The sequence below is a fragment of the Terrapene carolina genome, unplaced genomic scaffold (assembly GCF_002925995.2).
Source record: "Terrapene carolina triunguis isolate 2854851 unplaced genomic scaffold, T_m_triunguis-2.0 Scaffold66, whole genome shotgun sequence".
In the NCBI taxonomy this organism is placed as follows: Eukaryota; Metazoa; Chordata; order Testudines; family Emydidae; genus Terrapene; species Terrapene triunguis.
The window spans coordinates 24,300,788-24,312,537 of record NW_020664417.1 but is presented as its reverse complement, the minus strand read 5'-3'; the positions used below and the strand labels follow the sequence as shown (position 1 = coordinate 24,312,537).

At 39.7% G+C, this 11,750-nt stretch overlaps 1 protein-coding gene across 2 annotated transcripts; it reads left to right on the top strand.

The window, feature by feature from the left end:
• Positions 1-576: 576 nt before the first annotated feature.
• Positions 577-8,166, top strand: FGG (fibrinogen gamma chain). Of its 2 annotated transcripts, XM_024198239.3 has the most exons (10): positions 578-760; positions 863-907; positions 1,406-1,589; positions 1,692-1,785; positions 3,753-3,883; positions 4,678-4,811; positions 4,941-5,125; positions 6,065-6,345; positions 7,370-7,542; positions 7,924-8,166. In XM_024198239.3, the coding sequence occupies exons 1-10, from the start codon at positions 692-694 to the stop codon at positions 7,936-7,938; spliced, it is 1,311 nt and encodes a 436-aa protein (XP_024054007.1). In that variant the 5' UTR covers positions 578-691; the 3' UTR covers positions 7,939-8,166. The 2 variants fall into 2 exon arrangements, with proteins under 2 accessions (XP_024054006.1, XP_024054007.1); XM_024198238.3 differs by lacking the exon at positions 7,924-8,166 and having other exon boundaries at positions 577-760; positions 7,370-7,587.
• The last annotated feature ends 3,584 nt before the right edge of the window (positions 8,167-11,750 follow it).

Below are 11,750 nucleotides of genomic sequence, written 5' to 3'. Positions count from 1 at the left end.
CATACAAGACAGTCCTTGCCCCTAAGAGTGTACAATCTTGCTTACAGAAGGAATGCTCTTTTCAAAGCATGGGTTCTGAACCAGTGGTGACTAGAAAGGAAAACACTTTGATCCTACAACTGACACACACAATTCCCCAGAATGGAATCTGTGGATTGTAAGAACGTAACTGCTTGAAAAATAGCAGCCTGTCCTTATTGAATAACCTGTGCCTCTTACTCTCAGGGCCTAAATGTAACTGGGGCGTCTCCTTGAACTAAACAACCGGGGCTCATCTCAGGCACCATTCCAACATTGTCCAGAATCATATGTTAGTTTTATTACTCCGGTGTTACTGGAAGCGATTGCTCCATGCCTCCCCTTAACTTTCTCCAGATCCTAACACTGCCCTGGCTGCAAAGAACATAGTGTGGGCAAGTGGGAAACTGCTGCTAAAAATGGGAGGAGCAGGAGCTTCGGTGCAAATTCTGGGAATCCAGGACAAAGGCACTGAGAAGTTGTTCCTCCACCACTGTCCCACCCCTACACATTGCATCACGGTGCCCGCCCCCAGGTTCAGCCAGCTCCCTTAAACTGCTGCTGTGAAGTGCAGGGGAGTCAGGGCAGATTCCAGCAGCCCGTACAGCTGAATCTCTCAGTCACTGACTCTGCGCACACACACTAGCTGGAAGCACACTTTGGTATAGACACCATGGTGCCGAAGTTACACAGATGGGCTACTGCGCATCTTCTGTCCTTACTCTTTTCAACTTGCATGGCAGTAAGTGAAATTGTACAAATGGACCAGTAAAAAATTACAATGCCCCAAAAATACCATAAGGAGAACAATAACTAAAAAATAATGTTGTTTTCCCCCTTTCAGTATATTGCTACCAGAGAAAACTGCTGCATCTTAGATGAACGATTTGTAAGTAGATGTGTGATTCCTTTCTTCTAAATTAAGGAGCTGAATAAAATATTGTTCCACTTATAATTAACATTCATTATTATTTTATTTTATCATGCATTGTTATTTTCAATATCTACTGTTATTAAAAGTAATATTATGCTTTACGGTTCACTCTTAATAACAGCATTCATTGTTTTAAAATGTACTGTAAATTCCATTAATAATACCATATATTATTCTAAAGTATACTATTATCAATAACATATGTTGTTATTTTTAATATTTAATAACAATATGCATTATCAGGACTGTCTCTACAGATTCTGATACTGCAAGCACAGTAGCAAATGCCCAGTCCTACGTGTCCACAGTTACCTACATAAATCCTTATTGAATGTTGGGCTGCCCTTAATATTTTCCTGCCCTGAGTGACCATCTCTTTTGCCTCACTGTAGAACCTGGACTGGTCCTTTATTATTTTATTATTATTATGTTTAATTATTCTTTTCCCTTTAGGGTAGCTATTGCCCAACTACATGCGGCATTGCAGACTTCTTGACTAAATACCACCCTGGTGTGGATAAGGAGCTGCAGGTCCTTGAAAATCTCTTGCAGCAGATCACTAACTCTTCCACTGTAACAGAACAGTTGATCCGCCAAATCCGAATCCACAGCATCCCAGAGAAACTGAATCTGCCAGGTGAGAACATAAAGACAATTACAAAACCGAGAAAAATATGCATTAATTTAGTTTTCTTACTTTTACATGTAATTGCATTAATATATTGTTCCTGTTCTACAGATGTGATCAACGGTTTTACTCAAAAAAACAGGAAAATAATTGATGAAATTATCAGATATGAAAACACTATTGTGGAACATGAAAATACTATACAGTAGGTATTTTCCACTTTTGATATTGTCTAACTATGCAGATCTGTTCCTTTATTTTATTTTACCAGCTGCAATTGAAGTTTTTTCACAGCACTTCATTTCTGCATATAAAGACCATTTTGGTGTCTTTTCACTCATAACTGCATAATTAGGATCTGATCCTACATTTCTTGAATACCCACATCTCCCACTGGAATACAAGACCAGGCTGTAAGGACATGGGAAAGTTTGGCTGTTTTTTTTTTTTTTTTTTTCAATCAGTATTTTTGTTTAAGTAATTGTTCAAAAATTTTCCATTTATTATTCTTAGACTTCAGAGATTTTAGTAATATGAAACTGTAACATGGATCTTACCAAAGATTTGTTTAGCCAGTTGATACTTTATTGGTTTTGCTGAACATGCATCATGAACCAAATTCTGCTCTCTGTTTCATTGGAGTGAATCCAGAATAACTATTAAACTCAAAGGTGTTCATCTTAAGTCTATATTGTTCTATATATTTGAAAACATATTTAACTTATCTAAATTATAATAATGAATTATTTATAAATTGTAATTGTACTATTTAACTTTAAATGCCAAAAGTCACTCCTGTGATAACATTATGCCAGGAATCACTGAGAATTGGTTAATATACAGTAAGTCTGAGTTTTTGACATTTAGAATTAATGTAACTATATTTTATCTTAAATGCCTTTGCATCACCTGGTCTGAGAGCATTTTTTATTTAACCACCCACTGATGACAGTTTTTAATTTTCATATTAGATTTAGGTTTATATTGTTTTTAATTAATACACTCTATATAATATTAGAATGAATTGCTCTCAAATGTGTTTACTCTTTTTAAAACAGAAATATGCAATAGTTAATTTTCATAATATGTAGGGCCATGGATGCAGACTCCTGTTATTTTTTCATGTTATTTCAAGTTCCCATAATTTTATGAACTCCCAGTTTTATGAAGGTTTCAAGAGTCCTCCAAACCTTCATAAAAATCAGGTTTCTATTGTACTTTCTTGTACCTTACTATATACTTTACCTCCAGAACTCAGACCTGCAATTCTCACAAAATAAAAATTCCCATAGAGCTTTGTCCATGCACTGACTGCAAGAATGGGCTTTACTGGGTAAAGAGATACTGGTCCAAAGTAAAACATGTCCAAGTTAAGCATGTGCTTCAGTGATTTCCTGAATCAGGCAATGGGCCTGCTCAAAATTGAGCATGCATGTAAGCACTTTGTTGGATTAGGGCCAGAGTGCGCAGTACGTTGGAGGATTGACAAGGCAAAAGACATTCAAACAACAGGGAGGTAGTGAAGGGATAAGATCTGGAATGGTCACGTAAATACAGTTTCAGTTCTGGATACATGTAATAAACATTGCATCAAAGCCAAAATTCTAGAAAATGTGTATATACATGGAAGCCCTAATAGGTATTTACAAAGGGCTGGAATGTGGCTGGCCCTTATGCAACAGCATAGTGAAAATGAGATCGCAGAGGGAGACTACCCGACTTGTACAGCCTTCTTATGGGCTACCCAGAACAGTAGTGTTTGCTCTCAGGAGAGTGCAAAAACTGCTACCAAGTTGCTCCCACTCAAAAGCAACTTGCAATAAAGGGGGCAGATAGAGAAGAGGAGTAGGCAGAATCTTGGCTCCACTTTCTTGTGCACCAGCCAGGCTCTGATTGTAGCAAATTATTGTCCTCCCAGTGCCAACGGTTAGCTCTGTAAGGCAGAATGCCCAAATGCTTGTATGGGGATGGGGCAGCTCTGCACTGCCCCACAGTGTAGGGCTATGGCTAAATACCACACTGTAGCCCAAAATTATTTCCATTGTCTCATTAAATAAAGCAACATATTTTAGATTAGTACATTAGATATGTAAGGCATATTTCAGGGAAATATGTATTGTTCTCATTAAGAAAAACTGGCATAACGTGTAATTTTTATGTTTTTATCTCTAGGCAACTAACAGATGTGTTGATGTTAAACACCAAGAAGATTTCACAACTAAAACAGATGACTAATCAGCTTTCATCACAATGTCAGGAGCCATGCAGAGACACAGTCCAAATACTGGAAACAACTGGAAGAGGTACATAAAATGCTTATTGTGTGGCTTAAATTAATTCTTAAGTGTTATCTGTCGACAATATAGTGGTGAGGGCCATCTGAGTACTTAAATGGGTGATCCTGCAAAACTTTCTTACAGGAGTTATTCTTAATCACATGATCCATTGATTTCTCTAAGAATTACCCATGGGAATAAGGGACTCAGCATCATGACCAATATAAATAATGCTTTTCCATATTTACATTGTATTACTGCTATTTTTATGTTTGTTTGTTGTTGGCTAGTGCGTCATTCAACAGAAATACTAGACAGGTGTTCTGCATCTAGGATATTGTGGAACAAATCTTATTTTCGCATTTGGGCATGATTAGCCAAGATTTGACTATTCCAGTAAACCCTATCTTTATTGTAGTCCATACACCAGGCAAGTGCTTTTATGGAGTTATAATATAGTATCCTTTCTGTTCTTATAATATTTACGCTCAGCCACACAGAAATAATTAATCTAATACATTAGACCTAAAAATGCCCTTTTTATGACTGCAGAAACAAATAAAATTATTGTATTTTACATTCAAGTTATGCTACCTAGATATTTACTAATAGTAAAATCCTGCTCATCCTTATACAAGTCCCGTTAACTTCAATAGGACTTCCTGTGTGATGAAGACCTAGCCTACAGAGATAACTTTGCCATAGTAATTATTATATGTATGTTGCACTGTACTAGAAAATGATCAGATACTTTTAAAACCACCTTTAAAACAAGATGAGACTGTAGCCAAAATACAAACAATGGTGTTTGTTTATTGCAGATTGTCAAGACATTGCAAATAAAGGTGCCAGACACAGTGGTCTTTACTTCATCAAACCTCTAAAAGCTAAGCAGCAGTTTCTAGTCTATTGTGAGATTGACACATTTGGCAATGGATGGACAGTGTTCCAGAGAGTATGTAATCTGTAAATTCAGGTCATGAATAATTCTGATTATATAACAGTATTTCATTTACATGGGCACATGTTGCTTTGGTTGACTTTCTTTCTTTCTTTCTTTCTTTCTTTCTTAATCTGCTACCAGAGACTTGATGGGAGCGTGGACTTCAAGAAAAACTGGGCTCAGTACAAAGAAGGATTTGGACACCTGTCACCAGATGACCAGTCAGAGTACTGGCTGGGAAATGAAAAGATTCATTTAATAACCACTCAGTCTACTATTCCATATGCCTTAAGGATAGAACTGGAAGACTGGGAGAATAAAAAAAGGTATTTCACTAATGAGCCTTCTAAAAAAGTCAACTTAAAATACACACCTGTCATGTGTACTGATTTTTTTGGTACAGCCACAGATATCTGTCTCTACTACCAGATATCAGACACCTGTCTCCACTGCCAGATCAGTTTGTACAACTTTCAGAAGAATGGATAATGCAGAGTCATTAGCCTATTTGTATCAAACTACCTTCTCTATCAGTTTATAAAACCATAAATATATTTGCAGTTGAATTTTCTCTCACTACCTGCAACTTTGTGATCAAAAAGGAAGCAACGTATGCTCATGAAAGCTCCATGTTGGCATCTTCCTTGGAAAATATAATTTACTCTGTAGAATGTGTCTGTTTCTTCCTTACACAGTTTCTTCACAACCCATGTGTAGCATTTAAGATGTTCTATTTTTCCCCCTGGGTTAGCCTGCCATGACACCCTTGACATCCCATTTGATAACTCATCATTCTAACTGCTGGAAATTAGATGAGGTTCCATTCAGAACCTGTTGTTGTCATACTTCGCTATTCCATAGAAAGAGACGGGTGTTGAGTGGTGCAAGCCATTTTCTCCTTCCAGGAGCAATTTGCTCTCACCATCCCCATTTCATTCCAGCATGGACAATGAGAGACTGTGAATATTTATCCAACTCAGATCTCCTGAAAGCCATCGCAAAGCACTACTCTAAGACCACTGAGATGACCCAGTTTACCTGTCCTTGACTACCTAAAGTTGGGTGGGGTATAGAAGGGTTCATAATGATTCATTAAAGTGACATCATATAATCTGGCAAGGAAATATCTAATTAGATATTAGATATGTCTTCTAATTAGACATAGAGTGACACAGGAACTGACTCTAAAATGCTGTCATTTATAGTCTAATTGTGTATGTTTTGGGAATCCAGTGTACACAAATTCACTATTATTTTTTTAACAGTACTGCAGACTATGCTGTGTTCAAAGTGGGACCTGAAGCAGACAAGTACCGACTGACCTATGCCTATTTTGTTGCTGGTGGTGAAGCTGGGGATGCCCTTGATGGTTTTGATTTTGGAGATGATCCCAGTGACAAATTTTTTACATCCCATAATGGCATGCAGTTCAGTACCTATGATAGTGACAATGATAAATTTGATGGCAATTGTGCTGAACAGGATGGAGCAGGATGGTGGATGAATAGATGTCATGCTGGTAACCTCAATGGCAAATATTATCAAGGTAATACATGCTTTGGGTACCTACTTCATATAAAAAATAACTTCATGGCTTTACAACAAATTCTAGTGATGGAGAAAAACATTGTGTAGATTTTAGCTGTTTATTTATTTTTGGCCATCCCATTCCTTACACTTCATAGCTGATCCTTGCTGCTGAGCAACACAAATTGATACTCTCCCAGCCCTTATATGTTACTCCAGGTAGCTTCTGCTGAGCCTGGGGGGAAGCATTGTATGCAAGAGCTAAAGCACAGGTGCTGTCTTCCACTGCTGCTAGAGGCAAAGACAAGAAGTTTCTCCCTTTTGCTTTGCGGTTACAAAAGTATTGTCTCCAGCAACAGAGTCCCAATCATAATCCAGTTGCCAGAGGACAGGCAAAAAAACCCAAGGCAAGGCGGAAAGATAAGGAAAAAAGGGTGAGAGATAGGGAATTCAGGAGAGAAACAGACTTGATAGTACGGAAGTTTGTACAAAGGGAGAAGAGGAGAGGGAATCTGCAATCGCAGTGTGTTTGGGATATATACACATAATGATATGATGTAGTAGAAAGAGTTTATCAGTACAAGTTTGGGATGGCTACATTACTCATAAATCATGTAGCCATGAAGGAGTTATGGAGATCATGTTCATCAAGTACCAATAAAACCTTTATTCCACACCATACCATCATGGATTCATGGTTGATCTTGAGATTGCAGACCTTAAACCTGTCACTCATGTAGGACTGAATATTGGCTGTCTGTACCTAAAGACCAGTGTTATTTGAGGGGAAATCTACATTTGGAGAGGAGAAGGAAACATTCTTCTGGCGGGCTGATATTTTTTTTACAGTGACAGCAGTTCGAAGCTGCTCAGAGATTTGGAATGTTAGAATAAATCCTGGGGGAGATAGATTAGTAGGTAGAGGCAGTCAATGGGTGCACGATAAGTATAGTTTTGCACAGGGATTTCATTACGACAGACATGCATGTGCATATAAATTATTTTACAAACAATTATATATTCTGCTACAATTTATATTTTAGGTGGTACTTACTCAGCAAGAGAGGTTGGTCCAGCTGGATACGACAATGGGATTATCTGGGCAACCTGGCGTTCTCGATGGTATTCCATGAAGAAAACTACGATGAAAGTCATCCCATTCAACAGACTTTCAATAGGAGATGGACAGCAGCACAACTTAGGTGGCTCCAAACAGGTTGGATCAGATGGCCGAGGCGATATTTAGAAAGATAATAGACAGCAGTTATCAGTTCTAACAATAATATATTTATAGCTCCACTTGGCATTCCAGTATAGCCTATAAAAGTTATCACTGTGCAGCATTTTCTCAGAAACCCATTTTTACTTTTATGTTAGTATATTTGTACAATTTTTATTTCAGCTGACTGACAAATAAAGGGATATGGTCTTGTCATCAGAAATGACTCTTTGCCTTTATATATATTTTGAGCATTGTCCCTTTTGAAATTCAACTTGTCTAAATATGCATGACCACCATAAACATACCATCGTAAACATACATAGTTCATCCTTTGGTGGAGAATATTATAATACTTTCTTTTTTCTTCTGTTGTAGGTTGGAGACATTTAAAGAGACAGTTTAACAAAGATTTATCTGGACAGGAAAACAAAATCTTTTACCTCTGGGACACTGACTTCATCTAAACTTCTTCAGTTCAGCTCTGGCTGTTAATTGATGCTCACTATTAAAACAAAATCATTAAATGCCCAAGCTTTTCTGTGTGAGCAAGTTACTGTGTCTGCTCTGTGTGGGGTTGTTTCTCTGTATGCACTTTCAATAAAATTTGATTACAAAGAACACATAAAACTTGTCATTAATGATCCAGTGGCATGTAAACAAATCAAAACAATTACAGAAGTTGTCGTAAAAATCTGTTCCAGTTCACCCATCCCAAGTTTATACACTGGTACTTTCCTATTATTCATTTAGAGGCAAGCCACATGCAAACCATTAACTGTTTTTCTCACATTGTTATGGATTCCTCATAATGCTGCCTTAACACATTTTTAACTACTTAGGTACCTGTCAGAGGCAGGTACAGCCCACCCAGGATTTGGTTACACATGGTGTTTGTGATCCTATGGGTCCTTGTTATTACTGTCCATTCCTTATCTGGTGACAGATTGCTGTAAAACATGATGACATCTCCCTTCTCCCCGAGTCAAGCCCAATTTTTCCTCATTGTTTTTAATTAGATTTTTTATCATGGTAAATTGTAGTTTGAAGAGTATCTTTCTTGCATTCCCTCATATTGTATGGGGTATCCATGTGGCCTAGTGGATAGCACAGTGAATTGGGACTTGCATTGGGTTCTATTCCTGGGTCTGTCAAAGGTCTGCTGGGTGACCTTGGGCAAGTCACTTCATCCCTCTGTGCCTCAGTTTCTTATCTGTGAAATGGGGATAATGATACTGATGTCCTTTGTAAAGCACTTGGAGATCTGTGGATAAAAAGTGCTATATAAGAGCTATTTTTTATTATATTTCGGACACAGGAGTAGAGTTTAATTGCATTCTGCCCTTGGTCACATTGTTAGCATGTTATGTTAGCAACAAGAAGAAAGTCAAGGAAAGTGTGGGCCCCTTACTGAATGAGGGAAGCAACCTAGTGACAGAGGATGTGGAAAAAGCTAATGTACTCAATGCTTTTTTTGCCTCTGTCTTCATGAACAAGATCAGCTCCCAGACTGCTGCACTGGGCAGCACAGCATAGGGAGGAGGTGACCAGCCCTCTGTGGAGAAAGAAGTAGTTCAGGACTATTTAGAAAAGCTGGACGAGCACAAGTCCATGAGGCCAGATGCGCTGCATCCGAGGGTGCTAAAGGAGCTGGCGGATGTGATTGCAGAGCCATTGGACATTATCTTTGAAAACGCATGGCGATTGAGGGAGGTCCTGGATGACTGGAAAAAGGCTAATCTAGTGCCCATCTTTAAAAAAGGGAAGGAGGAGAATCTGGGGAACTACAGGCCAGTCAGCCTCACCTCAGTCCCTGGAAAAATCATGGAGCAGGTCCTCAAGGAATCAGTTCTGAAGCACTTAGACAAGAGGAAAGTGATCAGGAACTGTCAGCATGGATTCACCAAAGGCAAGTCATGCCTGACTAACCTAATTGCCTTCTATGACAAGATAACAGGCTCTGTGGATGAGGGGAAAGCAGTGGACGTGTTATTCCTTTAGCAAAGCTTCTGATACGGTCTCCCACAGTATTCTTGCCAGCAAGTTAAAGGAGTATGGGCTGGATGAATGGACTATAAGGTGGATAGAAAGCTGGCTAGATCGTCAGACTCAACGGGTAGTGATCAATGGCTCCATGTCTAGTTAGCAGCCAGTATCAAGCGGAGTGCCCCAAGGGTCGGTTCTGGGGCTGGTTTTGTTTAATATCTTCATTAATGATCTGGAGGATGGCGTGGACTGCACCCTCAGCAAGTTTGCAGATGACACTAAACTGGGAGGAGTGGTAGATACGCTGGAGAGTAGGGATAGGATACAGAGGGACCTAGACAAATTAGAGGATTGGGCCAAAAGAAACCTGATGAGGTTCAACAAGGACAAGTGCAGAGTCCTGCACTTAGGACGGAAGAATCCCATGCACTGCTACAGACTAGGGACCGAATGGCTAGGCAGCAGTTCTGCAGAAAAGGACCTAGAGGTTACAGTGGACAAGAAGCTGGATATGAGTCAACAGTGTGCCCTTGTTGCCAAGAATGCTAACAGCATTTTGGGCTGTATAAATAGGTGCATTGTCAGCAGATCGAGGGACGTGATCATTAGAGGGCTGGAGCACATGACTTATGAGGAGAGGCTGAGGGAACTGGGATTGTTTAGTCTGCAGAAGAGAAGAATGAGGGGGGATTTGATAGCTGCTTTCAACTAGCTGAAAGGGGGTTCCAAAGAAGATGGATCTAGACTGTTCTCAGGGGTAGCAGATGACAGAACAAGGAGCAATGGTCTCAAGTTGCAGTGGGGGAGGTTTAGGTTGGATATTAGGAAAAACTTTTTCACTAGGAGGGTGGTGAAGCACTGGAATGGGTTACCTAGGGAGGTGGTAGAATCTCCTTCCTTAGAGATTTTTAAGGTCAAGCTTGACAAAGCCCTGGCTGGGATGATTTAGTTGGGGATTGGTCCTGCTTTGAGCAGGGGGTTGGACTAGATGACCTCCTGAGGTCCCTTCCAACCTTGATATTCTATGATTCTGTGACTCCACAGATAGTCTTCGCTGGGTTTAGATGGGTGTCTCCTGACTTATATCTCTAGTTTCTGGTTACGAATCTGTATTTGGTGAGAGTCTCTCTTAGTTATGTACATTTCACTGTGATGAGGTAGGATGATGATTGGTCTGTAGCAGTCCAGTTTGATACTGTTTTTGAAGTTTCTTTCCCTGTGACTTATATAATGGTCTTTTAAGTGCTGGTCTAGCATTTTGAACATCTTTTAGTTTTGGTTGTGGGGCTGTCCAGAAATTATGTAACACATTTGTAGTGATTTTCAAGACTCACTCATCCCTTGTAATGCTTTGTAAAACTGCAACAAATACAAAAAAATGAAGGACTCAACCATCCCCTAAACATTCCATAATTTATGGACAGTCCCTCTTTACTTCACTTGTCGAGGGGCTAGAGTGGTTGAATTCCAGGATCCCTGCCTCGCTGTATATATCCTATGCCAGGGTGTCTTTGGAAGCCCAGCCTGCAGCTTTCTTCCTGAATTCCTGCACTGGAGCATTCTCCTCTAATAGTATCCAGGCTTTTAGAGCCCCTTAATGATGCTTCAGCCCCTTTACTCAGCATAAATGGGATTATAGGATACTCTATGTTCCTCATTTTATGGATACACAACTTGAGACCCTGGAGTTGAGCATGACAGATAATACTGAATTCAGTGGGAGCTGTGCTTTGAATATGTAAAGTGCTATAAAATGCTGAGTGCTCAGAAAAATCAGGATCCAGACATCTCAGAATAAGTGGACACTTTGGCCTTAACCTCCCTGGGCCAGATCCACAAAGGTACTTAGGCACTGTTCTGCTCAGCAGCATAATACTTAACCCCTAGGCACTCTGTCATCTACTGGAATTCTCACCCCTGAGCTAAAACAACAAGGAGTCTGGTGGCACAGATAATCTGTTAGTCTTTAAGGTGCCACCAGACTCCTTGTTGTTTTTGTAGATACAGACTAACACGGCTACCCCCTGATACTTGACACCATGCAAGGCACCCCTGAGCTAGGCACTCTTCGCTCCACATACAGTGCATGGGAGCAGTAGGTACCTAAGGAAGGGATCTTCAGAAGCCAGCAAACTGAGTGGGGAGCTGCCTACACTAGCGAGGAGTGAAATGCAGAGGAAAGGGGCAGGGCTTAGACCTCAAAGGTATTTAGATGCCAA